Genomic DNA, 24,205 nt, shown 5'->3' with positions numbered 1-24,205 from the left:
AATAAGTCCAGTTTACTTATACTTCCCTATCATGTCACTTCTGTGACTTGCAGTTATTTTCAACATGACTGGTAAATTGTGGGCCAACAGGCAGTGTGACAAACTGAAACTTCCTAAAAGGTAAAGCTTAACTATGCAATTGTTTTACTTTTAAAAACAAAACAACCAGATTTGGCAGAAATAAATACTTTTAGCTAAATTCATTGACCTAGTCATATGTCTTAGAATCTAGTTAATGTCAAGCAGAGACAAATGAGTAATACACTTGGATACAAAAACACTATGGTGATATTTAGATTTTGGTAATGTTATTTCAGTTTTAAATTTTTTTATAACAGTTCCATTTTAAATTTGTCTGTTTTCTCTAATATTCTGTAATTTTATTCAAAAATATTCTAAAACTATCTAAACCTCTTATTCTTAAGCCAAGGAAATGTTCATTGTGTTTTGTTTTTCTGATATTCTAGCCATTCAACAAAGTCTGTAATGGATTTTGTCAATAGCAATGAAAATATTATTTTTGTACATAACACAATTCACCTCATTTCCCAAATGGTAGACAACATCATCATTGCTTGTGGAGGAATTTTACCTTTGCTCTCTGCAGCTACATCACCAACTGTAAGTACTTTGCCTCCATCTAGTGGCTGTTTTTTATAATTCCATGAATTGAGCTTTTCAGTAGTGTCTGATACTGCAAGCAGGTAAATTTTAACAAAACAAGTTCTTCTGAGGGAACTTCTTAACCATTTAAATACATATTCCAACTATTTTTGTTAGTGTTGGGTAGAAGATATGTGGGTTTATTAAAATATTTCTCAGGTGATTCGGATGAGTAGTTTTGGGGAAGAACCATAACTATAAATGATTTATTTTCTGTATATATGTCTTTAAATCCACTAAACATAGCTGATAAACTGCTAAAATCCCATGTAACATTTTCATCTGACATTACTTCCAGGTCAACATGTTTTTTAATCAAGCCTCATCTCTATTTGCTTTTATATAAACCATTGAAATATATTAGTAAAATAAACCTGAAAAGCATTTTGTGTTAATTAGGTATAGTATTTAAAATAGGATAGATGAATGTTAACTTTATATTTTAGTAGTCATTTTAAAAATATCTGATTTAGGACTGGGTACGCAGTGAGTGGTAGAGTGCTTACCTAGCATTCGTGAAACCCAGGGTTTGATCACCAGAACTACTAAAACAAAAAGAGAGAGTATATTATTAGGACTGAGGGTGTAGCTTAGCAGTGGAGTGTTTCCATAGCATGCACAAAGAACCCGGGTTCCATCCTCAGCACTGCAAAAAATAAAAATATTTTTTGATTCAGAACAAAACAGGACTCCATAGCTATTTGCTTAGGTGGGAAAAAATATAGGACTATGATTTGTATATAACTTGTGTTCTTGCTGTCGTTTTGGAAGCCTACCTTTAATCCCAGAAAGAGTACTTTTGCTAGAGAGAAACCTTGCAGACTTTGTTTAGATGTGTATTGCTTGCTGAAACAGTATTTCCAAATTGATCTCTGACTTCACTTCATCATTGAAAAGCTTTTTTTATATGTCCCTTTTTCTCAGTATGTTTTTTTTTTTTTTTTTGTCAATGCCACAACCACCAGAGCAATATTGGAGCTTAATAATAGCAGCAGCAGATTGTATCTTCACACTCTGCCTCCAGGCACATACACCTGTATTTCATCAATGAATTTATTCAATAAATCTACAGAGGCAAACAAGCTAATTTGGGAGGGAATGCCACAGGTCTTCATTAAGTCCTTAATGGAATTAGCAGCTAAACCAAGAAAATGAAAGCATGAAGAACAACATGATTGGTTGATGATTTGTGTCAAGGGCAGTTGTCCTGAGATTCATATACCATCCCTTCTCCTTAATATCTATTTTCTACTGGTGATTTATACCAAACTCTGGTAAAATTTTAAACATGCATTTCAGAATTGAGATAGAGATTTTTTTCCCCCAGCTATATACTAAAGAATAAATATATCGTTGTTTTCCATGTGGCAGTTTTCTTCATTATAATAAATTTTGTTTTATGTCTTATAATTTGTTATCAAGAGATTTTTAAAGTTTGCATTAAAAATTACTTTAAAATGAATATTGAATGTTGTAAAATTTGTGTAGAACAAAAGAAATCATCTTTATATTAAATAGTTTAGCCAAAAATATTAAACTTTGTATAGCTTTGAAATGTTCACATTATCAATCTTCCAAATTTTAAAGCTAAATTATCTCTAATTATTAACATGGAGAAAATATTAAAGTAGTGAATTAAATTGTCAACACAATTTATATACTATTACATCATCCAAATCTACCTATTTTATAATAAATGTACAATAAAGGTACTGACATTTTAAAGTTTCACTTCCAAAATTATTACTTATGCCATTTGGACCACTATTGTTTGGAATTTACAACTACTTATGTTCTGGACTATTCTCAGCAGATTTGGAAATTCATTCAACAGTAGAAACTTGTTTTTTTGTGTGTAATTGTCTTTGTCTCTATATTTCTGTCATTTTGGCTCATTAACTGATTATACCTATGCCTGGTAGTCCAACATACGTAATTTTACATTCTTTGAATAAACTGCTTCCTTTAAAGAAACAGCCAGAACCTTTCTCCTACTTATTATCTGATAGAACCTTGGTGGGTACTGACTACTGATTTTTGTTTTTGTGTTACCAGATTGTAATATATTCTTTTTAAAAGTTGAATATAGAGAGAAAAAAGATAGAGGAGGTTGAATAAAGAAGGAAATTTTAACAAAATATGGGTTTTTTAAACTAGATTTTAAAAGACAAAAAAGAATTTTGGAATGTATAAGAGAAAAAGGAAACATTGGCAGCAAACGGAAACTTTTGAAATTAATGTTTGAGTGTTCTAGTATATTTTTTAAGTATATGGAGTTTTCAGAATTTTCACATAATGCATGCTGATGTGCATTTTATGAATAAATGGGAGTAATGATGGCTATGACAGTAGTTGGCAAACTTTCTATATGGGGCCAAATAGTAAATATTTTAGAATTTGTGGACCATATGGCGCCTGTCCCAGCGACTCCACTCAGCTGTTGAAGTATTAAAGCAGCCGTAGTACATAAACAAATAGGCATGTGTGTGTTTCATAAAACTTTATGAAATTTTAAAATTTGTGCTGAACAAAAATGATCTTTAAATAAAGTGAACAGTTTATATAACAGGAAGTGGGCCAGACCTATTCTTTTGGCCATAGTTTACTGAACACTTTAGGGCATCAGTTCCACATGAAATAAAAACATTATAGGATATTGACATAGTGTTAAAATTTTATTAGCTGTTACTAATCATTGAAAACTCAGTAGATGAACATAAGAAAAATTCATCCTTTTTATTAAACAACCCAAAGCCCAACCCAAGAATGTCTTTCTAATTTCTCAGAAAAAGTGTGCATGTCAGATAATTGACTGCTTTTTAAAAAACAAACTCATTTCTCAATAAGTCTCAGATGTGACGTTTTTAGGAATCATGATTTAATGGAAGGTATGTGGGTTTTAGCATAAGACAGGCCTGTGTTTTCACTGGGCTCAACCATTTACTAGATTTGATCTTGACTTTGGTGTTTTTATTTTTTAAATGGTATTAATTATACTTATCCCACATAGAGGTTTTTGAAGATTAAATTCAGTGATATATATGAAAGTGTGTTTGATGGGGAATGCTCTTAAAGAGATAGTTTTCTTTTTTGAGTTCTTTTTGGAACTATTTAGTCTCTTTTTTTGCAGGGGTACCAGGGATTTAACTCAGGGGCACTTGACCACATCCCCAGCTCTGTATTGTATTTTATTTTATTTAAAGACAGGGTCTCACTGAGTTGCTTAAGCCTCACTTTTGCTGAGGCTGGCTTTGAACTCTCAATCCTTCTGCCTCAGCCTCCTGAGCCACTGGATTACAGGTGTGTGCCATTGTGCCAGGCTGGAGCTATTTAGTTTCTTTTGGATGTATTCTTATAATAATAGAACAGTTCATCTTTTCATTTGTAAAATAAGCCTGTCATATTCAAAATTCCGAAGTTCAAAATATTTGAGATAAACCAAGTTTTTATGGGTAATGTGCTTTGATAACAAAAGACTAAAATACTATAATCTTTTTGCTTGTTATTTCATGGTGTTGGCCTGGAAGCGGTGTGCTTTCTGTCTTGGAGCCTTAGATGAATACAGTAGTGTATACTAGCAATACCATTTGTGTGTTTACTGTTGCTGCATCATCATCCTGAAAGAAAAATTTGAACTGTTTAGGTTAATCTATCTTTTAGGGAGATATTTTCATAGAAACTTTAAGTATAAAAGAATATAATTACACATTGTTTATATTGATAGTGAAGTTAATATTCTTGAGTAAGCATCATTTTTTGGAATTTCAGATGATTGAAAATCATGCATGGCACAGAAAATAAATAAAAAATAGTTTATAATTTCTAAAGGAAACAAAGTCTTAATTTTAATACTTGAAAAAATAGATCATTTATATGCAATTTGATCAAACTGGTTTGAGGAAGAAATTTTATGGTTTTTTTTTGCATTATTTCAGGGGCTAGTCAATTGAATTGTCTCATTTTTTTCTCTCTATCATATTGTTCAAGTTATTCATGAATGAAAGCAGAGAATCAGAGGGGGAAAAAATGAAGAGAAGCAAAGAACATGGATCAACCACAAATTGCATAATCACTTTTGTGATTTTAAGAAGACCATTTTGGTCAACCATCCAGAACACTGACTGTTTAGAATTTAATCTGGTGTCATATTTGGTTTAATTTTGTCTGCCCCAGAAAAATAATAGAGAATGACATTTCTGGTTTTCCTATAATCTCATCATCATAAGTTAGATCAATAATTTTTTTCGTTTTTTCTAGCCAAAATTGATGACAAAGTCCTAATTTTAGTTAGCTTAATTTTTTAATTATAAGGATATCTAGTTGATAGATTTTGAAAAATTACCAATAATACTTTTGGTTTTACTTCTGTTTATCTCATATTAATGATCTTACTGTAATTTTCTTAGAATGCTTTCATTTTCAAGTGAATGTGCCCTAAAAATAGCATGTTTTCAAATGTCTACTACATACATTTGTTGTCAAAAATCAGAGAATAGGAATAGAGACTATTACCTATTAAATTTAATCCTCTGTAGAGTTTCTTTAAGAAATATTTTTAATTGTAGATGGACACAATACCTTTATTTTATTTATTTGTTTTTATGTGGTGCTGAAGGTTGAACCCACCTCACACATGCTAGGCAAGTGTTCTACCACTGAGTTAAAACCCCAGCCCCCTCTATAAAGTTTTTATTATATAAATATTATTCTTATAAAACTCGGAAACTTGGTATATATCATATATATTATTATCTTGCTTACACAGGCCTTATTTAGTGTATCAGTGAGTTATTTTCTGGCATGCAAAAGTGGTTTTTAAGTTTTAATCACTTACATATTTCAGTTTTGATTTATAGAAAGGGTTCTGAATGTTTGAGGAAACAAATTATAATACTATTTCCTTATATAAAATTTTAGAAGGTTAGTATAAATAGTTTATTTCCCAGAGGCATTATTTACTTCATTTGTTAAAATGTTTTATTAATCATCTAGTAGGGAAAGATATTTGTTTTCTAAACTAGAGTATGCATAATTTCTACTACATGAGCTGTACATATGTATGTATATATTTGGGCAGAGTAACTCAAATAAAAAATAAATTTTAGTCTAAATATTTAACTTTAAATCTTATGTAATTTATAAAATGAATATCTCTTCTGAGAATTTTGCTTTTGATAAAATAAATATGATTTTAAAATATATTATTTTGTGTTTCAATTTTACATTATATTTTCATTTAATTTTAATAATTTCCTTTTCTTGTACTTTTTTTGTTCTCTTGTCTGTTTTGTCTAATGCATGTCCAGGGTTCTAAGGTTAGTATTATTTCTGCAGTAATTTTTAGGTTTTTCTGTTTTAAATTTTATTTTTACTTATTTATGGAATTTTCGACTTGGTTATATTTTGAGTTTTCATACCATCTTTAACATTGGGCATATCTTTTGTGTAAAGATTTATTGAAAGGATAATTTTCCCAATTTATTGATTAATTACTATTTTATGATTAATTATAACAAATTATTATATAATCGAAAGCAATGTTATTAGTCATATATATGAACAGGTTTTAACTGGTTCTGATTAAAGGAAATAGGATAAGAGATATTTTGAGATCTATAAAAACTGTGTATAAGTAATCTTTATTCTTAAACCCTACTTTTAAGCCCTATCATAAGATGCTCATGTAACATTTCATCCTGTTAATAAAATTAGTTTTATATAGAACATGATAATAATTATTTTTTAGCTTACTGTTTCTGTTAAGAACATTTTATTGTTTTAACATTTTATTGTTTTAGTCAAAAATGAACTTTGTTAAATTATGTGGACAATTTAATAATTTTGTTTATAATTTACTCATTTCAAATGAAAGCACATTTTGAAGGTTAGACCTGTAAATTCCAAATAACTGGAAAATCAAACAATTAAAAAATGAGGTAGATCTCATAAATTTCAGTATATCTCTAGATATACTAAATTCTAATGTTTTAGAGTTATTCAGAATATTTGTTAGACCTAAGCAATGGCCACATGTTCCATTTCATTATGGAATACTGAATTTTCAGAAAAGAGATTTTAAAATCTTGTTTTTTCTTACAAACTGTTCTGTCATGGTCATAGATTTTAAATTCATGATGCCATATATCCATGCTGTATATGAAATGATGCTATATATTCAGGAAGTACAGATAAATAAGGAATCTGCATTTTAAAATGTGAGTTATGAGTTAATTTCCTTTTTAGGCATGGATACTGAATTGGCATACTACTGTAAATCAGTAATTACAAATAGATTTGTATTTACAAGCTCATTTTATCCAGAATGATTTTAACCCTATTTTGATGTTAAATGGAAGGAAGAAAGGTTGTAACATTTTGTGCTACATTTAGAACTGAGGTTAGTCCATTTAGCACTAAAGTTTGTAAGTTCTTTAGTGTGTGCCATAATCACTTATTAGCTTGATTGCCTATCTTGTTTAGAAGTGTTTAAGAATTTCTTAGTTTAATTCCCCCCATCAGTGTTTTTCCTTGACATTTCCATATTAATGTCCCTGCTTCTTCCAAGCATAAAGAAGTTGAGGTATAATGATGGATATAAACAATGTCAAAATGGAACATTAATTATAAGCTGGAATCTATCACATATGCTTGCCTCATATTGGTATAATTTGGTTAAGATATAAGTTAATCAGTATGCTTAGTGTGGACATTTTCAGAAAATTTTAACAGTAGAATTTTTTTAATAAAGTGTTCATTACTGTTCTTCACTCCTTTAGGCACTGAGAAAATGAAGCCTAATCATAAAGAACCAAAATCATTAAAATGCTATATAGTATACAATGGTAAATAAAGAAAAAATGTTGACATTGCTTACAAAACTATAGTTATGCACCTTAAGAAAAAGAATACTTTGTAATATTCCTTCTGAAAGAGGAAATTAGATTTTATAACTGGCAATATTTTCGTGAGAGTATAACTTCCAATCTAGAGCTACTGATTTTTCTTATTGCTAGTATTTTATACGTCACAAATGTCTAGGGGAATTAATGGTCCTCTTGATTACTTTTATCCTAGAGTTTTAGTGTACATATGAAGTACCTAATGGTTTTACTTTATTCTATAAGTATAAGAAATTATTATATATTCTAACTTGACAGCCATCTCATTTTTGATGCCTAATGAAATCACAGTATATATTTTACATTATTCATTACACATACAGGCAAGATAAAATACATCTTTGTATTAATGAGAATAAGGATTTTAGGAAAAAATACCAATTTTATATCCTTATAAATCAACAAAATAAAACCAAATTAATATAAGTATATATGTATGGTTATCTCCAAATATATTTGTGAGATGATCTTAAATATAAAGTTTTTTGAATAACTAATGACATTTAAAGTCAGCATTGATTTTTAAAATGTTCCTTTATCAAAGATAACTGATAAGTAAACTAAATTTGACATGATATCTGATATTTGTTGTCACTTTTGTTTACTATGTATACTAAACTGATGTTCATCTGTAGTATGTGTTGTATTGTATTTCCCATTTTAAACAAGGCTTAACTTTTCTACTTTTTTAAAGACGGAATTGGAAAATATTGAAGTGACACAAGGCATGTCAGCTGAGACCGCAGTTACTTTCCTAAGTCGACTGATGGCTATGGTTGATGTCCTTGTATTTGCCAGCTCTCTGAATTTCAGTGAGATTGAAGCTGAAAAGAACATGTCTTCTGGAGGTTTAATGCGACAGTGCCTGAGACTAGGTAGGTAGTCTGTTAAGAAGAGAAGTGCACATTACATAATTACTTAGAGATTATTTTTCTGCAGCACTATGGTACACACAGTATTGATATAACTTGATTATGTAATGTAGTAATTGTCTTGTATTTTTTTAGAATTATCAAATTTTAAAATCTTATCTTTTCACATTGGAGTTTTCATGGAATTGCAAATCTTTTTAATTACTTATCATTTAAAATGTAGTTAAATATATTTGGAATTCTTTTAAACTCCTTGAGATGATAGCATTTCAATGAAGTGATTTTAATACAAATCCATTTATGAATTCTGTTTTGATAAACTGGTACTGAGGTTAATGACCTTGGCCCCCAAACATGTGAGCAAACAAATGACATCATTCACACAACACTAGAATGATAATATTGATGGTGTTAATCTCATTGTTTCACAAAGTGAACAAATATTCTTAATAAACATTATTATACCTATGTTAGTCACTTTTTTATTGTTATAAAGAAAATTAAGCCCTGAAAACTTTCAGTAAATCCTGGATATTAGAGATTTAGAGAGTAACCATTCTTCCTCTTTTAATCTTTCTTAGAGGAAAAATTTATACTGTTAAGACCTTCAAAGAAACCAGAAAGCTACTGTTTTTATACACGATTTAAAACATGAACAGAACAGAAAGACACAGGGCAGGAGATAGGAAGTTTCTGATTTTGCCCTTTCTACCCATAATTTTAAAAGGATGTGTAAAAACCACCCATGTGTAGTTATAGGAAAGATGTTTATGATTGTTTATGTCCATCTAAAACTGATCTTTAAAAGAAGAAAAGAAAAAAGACAGGCAAGCTCAATAAGTGGATGGAAATAGAAAATATTATGTTAAGTGGAATTAGCCAGATGCAGAAACTCAAAGCTCAAATGTTTTCTCTCATATGCAGAAGCTAGGGTAAAATAAAGGGAGAGGAAAGGATAGGATAAGAAAGAACCAATCACATACAAATTAATAGATGAGCAAAAGAAAGTAGAGTAGAGTAGAGGAAGGAGAATGGGAGAAGGAAGGGAGAATGGGAGGGAAAAGAAGGAATCATGAGCTGAAATTGATTTCCATGTGTGTATAAGTTTGTTGGGGTAAATCTAACTACTGTGTATAACTAAAGCTCTAATAAAAAAGAGTTAATGAATATGATAGAGTTCTCTGCCCATGTTTATTTGATGAATGCAAAATAATTTTAAAGAATTGCAAAAATATTGGCAATTGGCTTAAAGTTTGGTTTAATTAAACTGAATACTAGATTTTTATTAGGAAATAAAAAGGCAAGATTAGAGGAATCATTTCATAGTCATTATAAGGGAGGAATTAACTGTACAGGATTCTCTGGCAAGTATAGCTATTTACTGTGTGTCATTATGAATATTTCCATTGATTTGTAACAGATTGAACTTTGTGAGAAAGATATGTTTTTAAATGCCTCAGTATCTTGAAATCAATATTAATTTGGTTATTCTGAACTTTTATTTCTAAATATAAGACTGATTTCATTTTTACTCTAACAATGAGTTTTATCGACTACAGGAAACCTTTTTAAGTGAGTAAGGAAGCACTTATTTATCACCTCTTAAAGGTACTATTTACTTTTCTAAGCACTTTACATGTGTTAATTAATCTTCACAACAGCCCTCTAAAGAAGTTACTGTATTTATTCTCATTTTACATATGAGGAAATTGAGGCACAGAATTTAAACCACTGACCCAAAATCACAAACCTAATAAATTATAGAGCCAGAATTCAAGTTAAGGTGGTCTAAGTTCAACATCTGTACAACTGATTATAATATTTTATTGCTTTCATTAAATAAGTGTATTGTATGCCTGTTGTCAAAGCCCACAGACTCACCTACCACGAAGAAATGAAAATATTGGGATTTGTAGCACTTGATTATTCCTGAAGTGGGAAGTTATGATCAGTATAGTCACCAAGATAGTCAAATTAAGGGCAGATACCTTATTGTTTAAATTTTAAAATCACATGAATTTTGTTAAAAACCTTATTACCAAAGTTCAGAATTGTGAAGAACTGAAGGTAATAGAATGAGGAAGGATACATTGGGAACTTCAGAGATCCTGGTAATAGTCTCTGTTTCTTCAGCTGTCTGGTAGTATAGGGTATTGTGTTTTTATTTTTAATTATATAATATAATATACATATATATTATACATACTATGCTATCATTATTGTATTTCATAATTTAAAAATACACTGATACTATTGATTTTAAGAGTGAATAGGGGAAGGGGAAAAGTACAAACAGAAATAAACCAGCAACTTTTATTCAGTATATCAAAGTCAACAATTTACAATAATAATATGCTTTTGACTTTTTAAATAGTTTGTTGTGTAGCTGTGAGAAACTGTTTAGAATGTCGACAAAGACAAAGAGACAGGGGAAACAAATCTTCCCTTGGAACCAGTAAACCTCAGGAAGTTTCCCAAAGTGTGACTGCCACAACGGCATCGAAGGTAATCAGTCATTTTCTATGTTAAATATAATTTACTGGGAAAAAATTTGTTATGGTTTATGAGAACAAAGCGACATGGTATTTGTAATCAGATAGCTTTAGGCTTTGGTACTGGCTTCTCTGCTTCATAACTATATTAGCAAGATTAATTAACCTGTCTGAAAGTTGCATTTTGTGGGTTATTGAAGAATCTGCTCATAATTTCTACTTCATAGGGTTCTTATGAGAATCATATTAGGCACATGGCACTAAAAATTTTTAGTTTTCTATTTGTAAGCATTACATGTATTTTCAGAGTTCAGTGTATGAGAAATGCACTTTTTAAATGGATGTGCTTTTATTGGTGATAGACATGATAGTCAACAAATATATATTTAATGGCCACCAAATACATGAACTGTTTAGAATATTTTGGGAATGTATTAGTAATTCACATTCTGAATTATCTCTATCAAATATTTTGTTGTCACTGGTATTACATCCAGTTTTATTAGCATGATTTTCAAAGATCTGCATGACTGGTCTTCACTTATGTCCCCAGCTCCAGCTTGTTTTTTACAAGTCACACAATAGACTTCATTTAGTTCATCAAAAGAATTTTTTTAACTTCTTAGACTTTTACATAGTTACCTTTATTTGAGATCTTCCTCCTTATTTTTCAGCCAGCTAAAATCTGTTCCGCTCTTAGGTTTAGCTTAAATATTATTCTCTGAAGCTGTGTATGGTGGTGCATACCTTTAGTCCCATCTGCTTTGAGGGCTAAGGAGGGGAGTATCACTTGAGACCACAACCTCAATACCATAGCACGATCCTGACTCAATGAGAAGAAAAGAAAAAGCTACAGGGAAATGTTTTCTGACACCTTGACCACCATCCCAGTCTAAAACAGATTTCTCTGATGTTTCCTTAAAACTCATATGTCACTCCATCACTCACTATACTTGTAATTAGGTGTTTAATATTGGCATAGTAAGTTTTTGCTCAATAAATGAAAATAGGAAATAGGAACTGAAATAATTTTATAGACGATGGCTTCAAATTTCTGTAATTTTCAAACAGACCAACCACATATTAATCATGTCTGTTAGTTATTTGCAGTATTGCAACCTCTTTTCGTTTTCACTATCATCAGAGAAATATTCACAGGATAGATAATTTGACCACAAATTATCACAAGACTCCATCGGGCTCTCCATTGCTTGAGAAATTAAATATTAATGTGTCAATAATCTGTGTCATATTTCTTGGGTGACATAGTAGACTGTTAGTTATTAGAGAGTAGTGTCCATATCTTATACAACTTTGTAATTCTGAAGCATTTAAAGGCACTGTGCATACTTTGTAAAAAGATACAGTCCTGAGTTAGTATTTGACTCTACCACTTACTGGTTTCCTGACCTAAGACAAATTCCTTAAATCTGTAAATACAAATCAATTTATAGGGTATTTATATCAATTAAATGTAAAGCAGTAATGTATTAAAGAACTGGCAAGTAGTGAACATTTTGTTAATACTGATTTCTCTCTCTAAAAGTTAAAGTCAATATATACTTAGGAAATGAATAAAAAATTTTATGGAAATTTTGGAAAACTTAGATCCCAAAGAATCTAACTGTATACTTTGTTTAGTAGGTAATAGGGATTTTCAGGGCAAATATTGCCCTCATTGTAGAATATGAACAGAAAAGCCTGATGAAAAGGAAATTTGTAGTGATTTACTTTCATTTGGTGGTGAAAATGAATAAGTGATGGAGGTAGGAATACGAGGAAAATTGGATTTGTTAGCAGAACACATTTTAGGATAGGGACTAACCTTTTAGGTTAGTGGTGGGGTTTTGTGTTTGGTTTTTGTTTTCCCTCCCTGTGCTTATGTGGGTTTTTTTGTTTTTGTTTTTGTTTTTTAATGTGTCACTTTTGTAAGTAAACCATAGTTGATTTTTTTAGTATGATTGAAAAGTTCCCTGATTCTAATATGTGTGGACTTGGATGAATCACAAACTTTCGTTTTAAAAAGGAACCGTAATCCAAGCTTTTCCTACCATTTAGTCTTTATAAGGATCAAGTTATATTAGGGTCATACTTGAAAAATCTACATGGTATATAAATTAATATATTGGTATATAAATATATTTATATGGTATATAAACTAATAGTATATAAATTAATATATTTCTAGTTATTTTCTCATTTATGCTGTGAATTTGTCTATGGCAGAAATTATGTGTTACTTTCTTTAATATTGTGATAAATATTATTAGCTTGTTATTTACAATGACCTGAGTTTTTTAGAGGTTAAGATCTCACCTACAGTCCTAGAACTGGTAAGTTTTGAAATCATAACAGAAAACAAATAATATGAACCTACACGTAATGTACTGTTTTTACTATTCTGTGCTTCAAAGAAATCAAACATTTTGATTTAGGAGTTAAATATGGCCATTAATGCCTACAGAGAAGTAAAAGTTGGCCTAAGTATTTTTTTTATTAGAGCAACAACTATAGCTCATACCTGTTAGGTCCAGGAACTATGTTTGGCACTTTATATATATTATCAGATTTAATCCACATAATTATTAATGCATTGTAGAAATACTAGATTGAGTTTCAGGGAACTTGACTCACTTGCTAGTTTACTGTGTGGCCATATCACCTAAATTTGTAGATTTTTCTTTCTTCAATTATAAAAAAATGTTTTAGTGTTCATGCTCTTTAATGTCTTTCAGCTTTAATGGGCTATGACTAAAACTTTTTTTTTTTTAGAGCTTACCTTGTCTCATTTTTTTATAGATCATGAAATGGCTACATATATAAAATTTCACAAAGTAATATAATACGGTAATTTCACATTTTTATAAATGTATGATGAATAAATGAGCCCAGGGACTCAGGCAATTTTTAATTAGAGATAGGGAAAGTGAGGAATTTTAACAGTAAGCACAAGGTCACATAGCAGAAACTTGTGAGGTTCAAGATCAGTCTTTTCCTACTAGTGTTACCTACCTTTATGGGTCCATAATGATAACAATACTGATAAAGAGCAAGAATGCTTAAAAGAGAAACCATGACATGAGCAGAGAACAGAAAATGTGCCTTGCAATAGGGTGTTGTTAATAGACGTTAGCTCTGCAAGGAGGAAGTGAAAAATGTAGACAGTTCAACCTAAGTTAAAGATAGTAGAAGTGATACTTCTGTGTAATTTTTTTGGAATACGTTACTTCTTTACAATTCTTTTTTGTTTTTAAGACTCCCTTAGAAAATGTTCCAGGTAACCTTTCTCCTATAAAGGATCCTGATAGACTTCTTCAGGATGTTGATATTAATCGCCTGCGTGCCGTTGTCTTTCGGGATGTGGTAAGTTGTGTCTACCTAATTTTCCTGTAAAAACTTTTCAGTATCATTTGTGTAAAATAGCATAACTTTATAAGGAATCTGTATATTAAAACTAAATGCCCTAATGCTTGGGTTTATCTCATATTTCTGCTTGTAGAATGTTTGAACCTTAGCTTTGTCTGAAAGCTTGATCCCTAGCACCAAAAGAGTGGGTGGCATGGGGGGAGGGAAAGCACATTTTTTATATAATTTTTCTTTGTATTTTAAGGATAGGGATAGCCTGAACAACTGTAATTCACTTTATCTTGCATCACTTTCTTTTAGTATTCCTTGCTCCATCTGCAGGTGCTGAATATCTTGTTATTGTCAGTGTTCCTGATGTTATGGATGAGAAGGATTAACTTATTAGGTATTAGTGGCCATGACTTTTTCAAGTGGGTTATTTTCTTAAGAAGAATATGCATTAAAAAAAAAAAATATATATATATATATATGGGAATTTGAATTAGAAATATAGTTTAATAAAGTTTAAAGGAAAACATTTATGGAGAAGGTTCATTTTCACCTACTCAAGGTAATAAAAAGATTAGTGGGTGAGGGGGGGAAAGCAAAGGGATTATACTAGAGAAAACTATGTTATATGCATTTATGAATATGTCAATATGAACCCTCCTATTATGTATAACTACAGTGCACTCAAAATAAAAAGATTGACCTTTTCATAAATTATATAGAAACTTATATAGTGTTTTTTAGCACACTCAATATTAATAAAAATCATTAATTTGTTTATCACAAACCACTAACAGGGAGCAGATCTTCATCTCCAAAAGGCATTGTCAGAGCTAACAGAATACAGAAAGATTGTTGAGGGTGTGATTGTGTTTAAATTGTTCATAAATTTGTATCAGGTTATTATAAGAGATTATGATCATTTCTCTCAGATTTATTGATGTTTTGTAAATAGATTGGATACCTCAGCAGTGGTATTTAGCTTCTTACCTGAAGAAAAGGAATTGCATTATGTGTTACCAGGGTGTACCACCCAAACATCATCAAGATAAAACTAATGTTCCTGGAGTATACACTATGTATCAGGCACTGAATTTATATTATCCTAAGCTTCCAGTTGAGAACTAAGAAAAAGTTAAAATTCAGCAATATTAAGACAATACAGATGGTATTAGGTAGAATCAGAATCCACCCAGATTGTTCTAAAGCATTATTTTTCATAAATTTATATCATATTTCTTAGATTCCAAGATATCTTATTTTACATTTAAATAATTCATGACGTTTGGGAGTGTTTTATAATGGATAGTATTTGAGATCAATTGTAAATATTATTCTAATAATTCTATTTTTTTGTTTTTGAAATTTTTATAAACCCACAGTATTTTTAATTGCCTTAATTTCTAAAACAAAGGAGATCCAAAATTATTAGGTTTTTAGGAATTATATGTGCATACCTTCATCGATCTAATAACTGTGGTATACTCTAGTTTGGAGAACTTTAGTGTTTTTTCCCTTGAGTTTTTCTCAGCTGTTTAATTTTCAAGTGTATAGTGTTTCTAAGGTTACACATATGCACGTACAAACATTTAAATTTAGAAATAAAGGATCACCATGATTTTTAAGGACTTCTGAGTCTTGCTGGTGCTGAAAGTATGACAGAAGGAAAACTTGAGAAAATGTCAGTGTTGTAGTCAGCTTTTTTGCCACTGTGACCAAAAGACCTGACAAGAAGAGTTTTAGAGAAGAAGTTTATTTGGGGTTCATGGTTTCAGAGGTCTTAGTCCACAGATGTCTGACTCCATTGCTCTGGGCCCAGATAAGGCAGAACATCAATGGCAGAAGAGTATGGTCCAGGAAAACAGCTCAGAATATAACAGTTACCCCTGTTAATCCCCATCAATAGATTAGTACACTGATTAAGTTAAGGCTCTCATAACTTAGTCATTTCACCTCTGAATGTTCCAATGTTGTCTCATACAGGAGCTTTTGGAGTAAGCCTCATATCTAAACCATAACAGATAATTCCTCTTCTTGCTTTTTGTTTGTTTGTTTGTTTGTTTGTTTTGGTATGGGGGTTGAAACCAGGCACACTTAACCTTTCAGTAACATCCCTGACCCTTTTTCTTTTTATTTTGAGACCGGGTCTTGCTAAGTTGCTTAAGGCTTTGCTAAGTTGTTGAGACAATCTTTGAACTTGGCAATCCTGACTTAGTCTCCCGACTGTGGGGAATGTAGGCATGCACCACCACTCATGGCCTGCTCTCATGTATTTTCTGTGATGAAGATACTGCTGATTTAAACTTATAGGAACTATTTAGATCCAGGTAAAATAATTGTGTGGCAAAATTTGCTATGAAAAACTATGGCTAAATTATGGTAGAAAAAACTATGGCTTTTAAAAAAAATTATTTTTAGTGTTCCCCAAAAGCTGAATTTGAAAATAAATTTATTAGGCTTCTCCCTTTCATCCCCAGAGCCCAGATAATACTAGGTCTCTTTTATGTATTTAAAGTGAGACAAGTGGAAGTAAATTTTAATCTTTAAAAAAATTGAATGAGAAGGTTTTCTATCACCTTGGTTAACACATTAAGTTTTTAAAAGAATTTCAGGGTTCATTAATTATATTACTTATTGAACCCCCTACCCCAACCCCTTTCTCTCTGTACTGGGGATTGAACACATCTTTAGCAATAGCTGTCCATTCCTTTCAGCCACCATCATGCCCAGCTCTTGGCAAACATAAATATCTCCATTACCATGTATTTGCTTTTATGGATGTTTACTATAAAAAGAATCATAATAATATATGACATTTAAAAGACATTTTCACAGAATATATTATGGAATTCAGCAAGCAATAATAATGGAATAATAGAACATATAGTAACTGGATCAAAGTCAGAAACCTGAACCAAATGCAAATAAGTAAATGCTGTTATCAATTTATATGAGGCTCCAGAATATGAGAAACTAAAGTAAGAGGGACAAAAATCAGAATGACAGTGGCAACTGAGGGAATTAACAGAAAAGAGGGATGGCAGAATTTTTAGGTAAATGAAAGTGCTCTGTTCTTTGAATTTGTTTGTGGTTATTTAACACCTCATGATTTGAATATAGCCCTTGCTGCTCTGCCACTGAGGCTTATTTTAAAATGGACATGTTTTCCTTTCCTCTTCTCCCTCTCCCACTCCCTAACATGGGGTTGGAGAACTGGATTACTTATTTCCTATCATAGACCACATCCACCATAGGAAACAAGAAATTCAGACTTGAATTGGGATGGCACCAGAAGATCTAAGAAATGGCCAAATTAACAAGTGAATCACCACCACCCACAGGGAACACCTGGACTGAATATCTTCTTTAAAAACCTTCTGTTCTTTCTGATGGGCAGAATCACAGCCTCTAGGACTGGAGTCCCCTGTGCTTCTCTTTTGCTAACAAAGCAATAAACCAAACCCTTTTTCTCAAAACCCTTGAATTGGCATGGGTGATAGTTACATAAATATTTACAGTTATCAAAACTCATAAAAGTCTATATTTAACACTTCATTGTAAATTTGATCTCAGTTAAAAATTCTTTTTCAAACATTTTGTATTCTAAGACTAAAGGAAAAACTGTCAAAACTAGTGGTCATTTTTATTAAAAAAAAGTTAGAAGATACTGTCATTGAGAACCCAATTCCCATGAATGTAATATATAAAAATATAAACTATAATTATATATTAGTAACATTGAGTACATGTTAGATTTCATTAGAATTAAAAGCTTTTTAACCTCTACAAAATGTAGAGAAAATGTATACAAATGACTAAAAGCACTTAAAAAGATGTTCAACACTATTTAGCTATTAATAAAGTCAAACCCATCCACCAGTGATGACTCAACTGAAAGAGAAATGAAGAAAACTATCTCATTCATAGTAGCCTAAAATAAACACACAACACACAACTTGGGAATCAGTCTAACAAAAGAAATGAAAGACCTATACAATGAAAACTATAGAACACTGTTATGGTTTGAATGTGAGGTGTCCCCCAAAAGCTCACACATGAGACAGTGCAAGAAGATTCAGAAAAGAAACGATTGGGTTACCAGGCCCCTAACCCATCAGTGAATTAATCGTCTTGATGCAATTAATTGAGTGGTAACTGAAGGCAAGTGGAGTGTGGCTGGAGGAGGTGGGGCATTGGGGGCATGACTTTGGGTTATATAATTTTATTTGGCAAGTGGAGAGATCTCTCTCTCTCTCTGTCTGCTTCTTGATCATCTTATGAGCTGCTTCCCTCTGCCGCACTCTTCTGCCATGCTGTTAGGTCTCACCTTGAGCCCCGAGGAATGGAGTCTGCTGTCTATGGATTGAGACCTCTGAAATAGTGAGCCCCCAAATAAACTTTTCCTCCTTTACAGTTGTGCTGGTCAGGACTTTTAGTTGAAGCAGTAAAAAAAGCTGACTAAACAAACACTAAAGAAAGAAATTGAAGAAGACCTTAGAAAAAGAAAAGATCTTTCATGTTCTTGGGTAGGCAGAATTAATATTGTCAAAATTGCCATACTACCAAAAGTGCTATGCAGATTTAATGCATAATCCCCTCAAAATTCCAATGACATTTTTCACATAAATAGAAAAAGCAGTCACGAAATGTATTTGAAAAAATAACAGGCCTGGAATAGCCAAAACAATTCTTAGTGAGAAAAAGTGAAACTGGAGGCATTCACAATACTGACCTTAAATTATACTACAGAAGTATAGTAACAAAAACAGCATGGTATTGACACCAAAACAGGTATGAAGACCAATGGAATAGAAAAAAGACACAAAGACAAACCCACATAAATACAGTTGTCTCTTACTAGACAAAGGCACTGAAAACATACATCGGAGAAAAGATAGCCTCTTAAAACAAATGGTGCTGGGAAAACTAGAAATCCCTATGTAGTAGAATGAAATTCAACTCCTGTTTTTCACCCTGTACAAAATTCAGTTCAAAGTGTATCAACCTAGATATTAGATCAAAAACCCTGTAACTACTAGAAGAAAATGTAGGCCCAGCACTTCAACATGTTGGCTTAGGAACCAACTTCCTTAACAAGACTCCTAAAGTGTAAGAAAAAAAAAAAAAAAAAAAAAAAAACAAACCAATAAATGGGATAGTATCAAACTAAAAAGTTTCTTCATAGCAAAGGAAACAATCAAGAGTGTGAAGAGAGAGACTACAGAATGGGGGAAAATCTTTGCCATCCGCACCACGAATGTACAAAAAAATTCAAAAAGCTTAACACCAAAAAAGAAATAACCCAGTCAATAAATGGGCAAAGGAAGAAAACAGTCACTTCTCAAAAGAAGAAATATGATTGGTCAGCAAAAATATGAAAAAATATTAAACACCTGAGGAATTATAGAAATGCAAATTAAAACTACTGAGATTCCATTTCACTCCTTCAGAATGGCAATTATCAAGAATATAAGTAACAATAAATGTTGGAGAGGATGTGGGGGAAAGGGTACACTGAAACATTGCTGGTGGGAGTGCAAATTGGTGTGACCACTCTGGAAAGCAGCATGGAGATTCCTTAGAAAACTAGGAATGGAGCCACCATTTGACCCAGTTATCTTCCTTGGAATATATCCAAAGGAATTAAAATCAGCATACTGCTGTGACGCAGCCACATCAATGTTCATAGCAGCACAGTTCACAGTAGTTAAGCTATGGAACCAACTCAGATGCCATCAATGTATGAATATATAAAGAAAATATGGTTTATATATACAATGGAATATTACTTATCTATAAAGTAGAATGACTTTATGACATTTGCTGGTAAATGAATGGATCTGGAGACTATCATGCTAAGTGAAATAAGCCAATCCCAAAGAAACGAAGGTGGAATGTTCTCTCTGATATGTGGATGCTAACCCATAACAAGCAGGGGTGGGAGGGTAGAAGTTCATTGGATTAGATAAAGGGAAATGAAAGGAAGTTGGGGGTGCTGGGAATGGGAAAGACCATGGAAAAATCTGACATCACATTCCTGTGTACATTTGTGAATACACCACAGTGAATCTCAACATAGTAGACATCCACAAGACTGGGATCCTAATTATAATAAGATATATTCCATATTTGTAGAAGTATATCAAAATAGTTTCTGTTATGTAGAACTGAAAAGAACATTTTTTAAATGATAATTCTATCAATCACAGAACAATATATTTCTCTTTTAATAAAAAAAAAAAGGCAAACCAAAACCACAGTGAGATACCACAACACATTCCAGAATCATAACAGACAGAAAATAACGAGTGATAGCAATGATATACAGAAATTGGAACTCTCAAACATTGCCAGCAGGAACATAAATAGGGCTTCCACGTGAGTAAACAGTTTGAGAGTTCCTCAACAGGTCATATGTAATCATCATATGACCTAACATTTTCATTCTTAGGAAAACACCCAAAAGAAATGAAACATACCTTTGCACAAAAGACTTGCATACCATGTACCTGGCAGCCTTATTCAAAATAGCCCACATCTAGAAATAAACCACATGCCAGCCAACTGGTATATGATTAGAGTATTATTCAGCACTGAAAGACCATAAAACTTGAATGCAACAAGAAAGAAAACTGTAAAAGAGGCATGGTACAAAAAAGTTTTGAGACAGGGTCTCACCAAGTTGCCCAGACTCAAATTGCAGAGGAGGCCCTCAAACTTAAAATTCTCCAACCTCAGCTTCCAGAGTCACTGGGATTACAGGTGTGAGCCACCCTGACTGATCAAAAGAGATTTGTTTATTAAAGCAGAAGGGAAAAACATAAGAGTTCTTGTCTTAATAAAAATACCTAAGCTAGTGAACAAATCTCTATAAAAATTTAGTCATTCTCCTGATGTTTAGCTTCTGTGTTTATTAGGCTTCATTTTCAAAGACAGAAGTACAAATAAGCAGCACAATTGGCCTAAAGACCTGAATTTAAAAAAAAAAAAAAAAAAAAAAAAAAGGTCTTAATACCCTGAGAGAGAGTTTTAGGTTGACTGCTACCATGGTTCAGTTTCTTTTATTTACAGCTGTACAACTTCACTGTTGAAATTCATTCATTCATTCATTCCACACATATTTGTTGAATGCCTGCTACTGCCTGGTGCTGTTTCCTGTTGTGGAAATATAGACGTCTGTGCAAAATAACATCTATCAGAGGTTGAGCTGTGTAGGAAATCATTCTTGATGGTATCTTTTATTAGCTTGATTGCATTTCATTTTCCTTTGTGGTAACTACTGCCTACGTGTTTGATTTTGTTCCTTCTGTGTTTATCCCATCAGCACTGTAATGCAAGAAAAACACATTTTAAACACTTCCTAAGAAACTGCAACTCTAGAAAAGCTATTTGTCACCTGTAGCATTTAAAACCCTCAGTCATACTATTTTAGAACACATTTTATCAATTTTGGTCAATTTCTTCATTAGCTGTGCTAATTGTTTTGCAACATCAAACCATTAATAACTATTTCTTGTTTGCTTTCTTTTCTGATAAATGCACATAAATCCTGAATCTTGTTTGCTGTGCTTAAATGAAGTAACAAATCTAAAATACCTATTTATGATGTTAGTAGAAATGATTGCATGCTTGTTTTTCTTGTCTTTTTTTTTACCTGTTATCTGTGGACCATGGTTTCTACTTAAAAATTTGTTTTTGCAAGTATCACTTTTACTTGGCTTATACAGAAGATTTTATAAGCATTTGCATTTGATTCTTTAGATACAAGTCTAATGGTAAGTGGTACTGGAGGTCATATAAATTACCCTTCCAACCATAATTCCCCAAAAGATGGTTATCTAAGCTTTTTGAATAGAGCTCTCAAGGTTACATGCAGTCTTTTTATAATTTTGGAAAGAAAACCCATTACAAAGTTGTCTTTTTTACTAGACTGAAGTCTGCTTTTTAAAACTATTATCTCCTTAACTAACGTGACCCATTTTTTTTTAAACACTCTGTCACTTTGCTGTTCTCCTCTGGAAAAATTCCCTTTTACCATTGAGGTTTTGAAATGAGGAGCTTCAAATATTTGTGGTGTTTTATAGGTCATTTTTCATGTGCAGAATAATTGGATTATTACTTTTTATTATTTAATGCAAAGATTGAATTTGCTTTTTTTTAAAGCTACCATGTCACCATTCTAATTCATATCTAACGTGTATAAAATTCATGTTTTAAGCTCTCTTATTGTTTATATTTTCCCCAGTATGTACTCAATATATTTTCTTGCTCAGGTCCTAGTGTATTAAAATTTTATATATGTGTTTCACCTGTAATTTTATCTTGTTAATTTAATTCAGTTATAATATTTAAAACTCTTGATTTTTTAAAATTCTGGACATTAAATTATTCCTTTCAATTTTGTGCCACCTGCATATTTTATAAACACATATACTATATTACAAATAGTATATATGAAATACTATAAATAAAAATGGTAAAGAGATCAAAGGATAAAATTATGTCATATTTAACAAAATTTCAACATTTTAGTTTTTTAAAATTACATTTTAACCTATAACTCAGGTGATACATCTTTGGAATTTTATCTTTATGTTTAATTGATAATAAGTAACAATATATGCTTAGCAGGTTTTAATTTAAATTAAGTATCATTTGTCTCCATAAAGAAAATAAAATAGTAGTAGTTGCTTATATTTTAATATACAATTTTGAGTGTCCAACTGCCTTTTCATTCTACACAGGATGACAGTAAGCAGGCACAGTTCTTAGCTCTGGCTGTTGTTTACTTCATTTCGGTTCTGATGGTATCAAAGTATCGTGACATATTAGAACCCCAGAGAGAGACTGCAAGAACTGGAAGCCAACCAGGTAGAAACATCAGACAAGAAATAAATTCACCAACAAGTACAGGTACTTAATATTTTTTTGTTTTATTTTTCACCATCATTTATTTCTCTTTTTTTTCACTTTTACATCCATATTTAAACTGGACTTATTCATACTCATCTTAAATAATTATATATGATTGGCATATAAATGCCAATTTAATATTTTAGTTCCATAAAATGTATGAATGATATTTTTGTAATATTTGCTGTATTTATCAGTGCAGTTTTGGCTCTGCTGTTTCCCATTTATTAATAATAAAATCACTTAGTTATAGCACTATTTAATATGCATGTGACTCAGACTTTTAAAACATTTCTTCTTTAACTTTTAGAAACACGAAAATAAGAGGTCCTTATAGAGTTGTTCAAGACCAAGAATAAGCCAAAATATAAATCTTTATAGCCAAGCTCCAAAAATAACTTCCCTCACTCCTTTCCTTCTCTATCTTGCTTTCTTCTTGCTGTATACAGCTATTTTAGTATCTAAATAGTCTATCATTCATAATATGCAAACATATGTTTTAAATTTTGTACAATCTGGTTGTACAAAATTTTTACAAAGTGGCCTCAACTAAAATCAAAGATTTGTGGAGAGAGAACGTCATAGACAATAATGAACCATCTTGGGTTATGTTGTCTTGATCATTTCCAAAACACACTCATTTTACAGAAGTTCTTATATTATCTTTACCTACTCTGCTTGAAAACAATAACCACATTTTCTGACAAATAATATTTTAATACTATGGGGTTCTTTCAGTTATTTGCATTTCCCACCAGGTGTTTATATCAAGGTTATTTCTCTGTTGTTTGCAGTGTAACCTTGATAACTCAGTAGTTGTTTCATGTGTCATGGGATTAATTTTTAGTTGAAATTGCCTTTCCTTAATAATCACATATGATCTATAAATTAAAAGGATATTTTTATAAAGTGAGTAGAAATTAGTGGTCAAATCTCTGCATCTTGTTTTCCATGAGCATATCAGATCTTATTTATCTTTCATTGCTCTTGTGGAGATAAGGATTATATTTTA

The 24,205-nt window shown here is 31.4% G+C and overlaps 1 protein-coding gene across 8 annotated transcripts in view; it reads left to right on the top strand.

Moving 5' to 3' along the window:
• Positions 1-24,205, top strand: part of NBEA (neurobeachin) — a 660,252-nt gene that overhangs the window by 219,139 nt on the left and 416,908 nt on the right. For all 8 annotated transcript variants that reach the window (XM_079137358.1, XM_079137357.1, XM_079137359.1 and 5 more), the window contains 5 exons: positions 468-621; positions 8,257-8,437; positions 10,809-10,939; positions 14,182-14,289; positions 23,025-23,193. In XM_079137358.1, coding sequence (XP_078993484.1) covers positions 468-621; positions 8,257-8,437; positions 10,809-10,939; positions 14,182-14,289; positions 23,025-23,193 — 743 coding nt within the window. The remainder of the gene's footprint in view (positions 1-467; positions 622-8,256; positions 8,438-10,808; positions 10,940-14,181; positions 14,290-23,024; positions 23,194-24,205) is intronic.

The sequence above is a fragment of the Sciurus vulgaris genome, assembly GCF_902686455.1.
Source record: "Sciurus vulgaris genome assembly, chromosome: 4".
Lineage (NCBI taxonomy): Eukaryota > Metazoa > Chordata > Mammalia > Rodentia > Sciuridae > Sciurus > Sciurus vulgaris.
The sequence above is the reverse complement of the archived record's forward strand: the minus strand, read 5'-3'. Positions and strand labels throughout refer to the sequence as shown.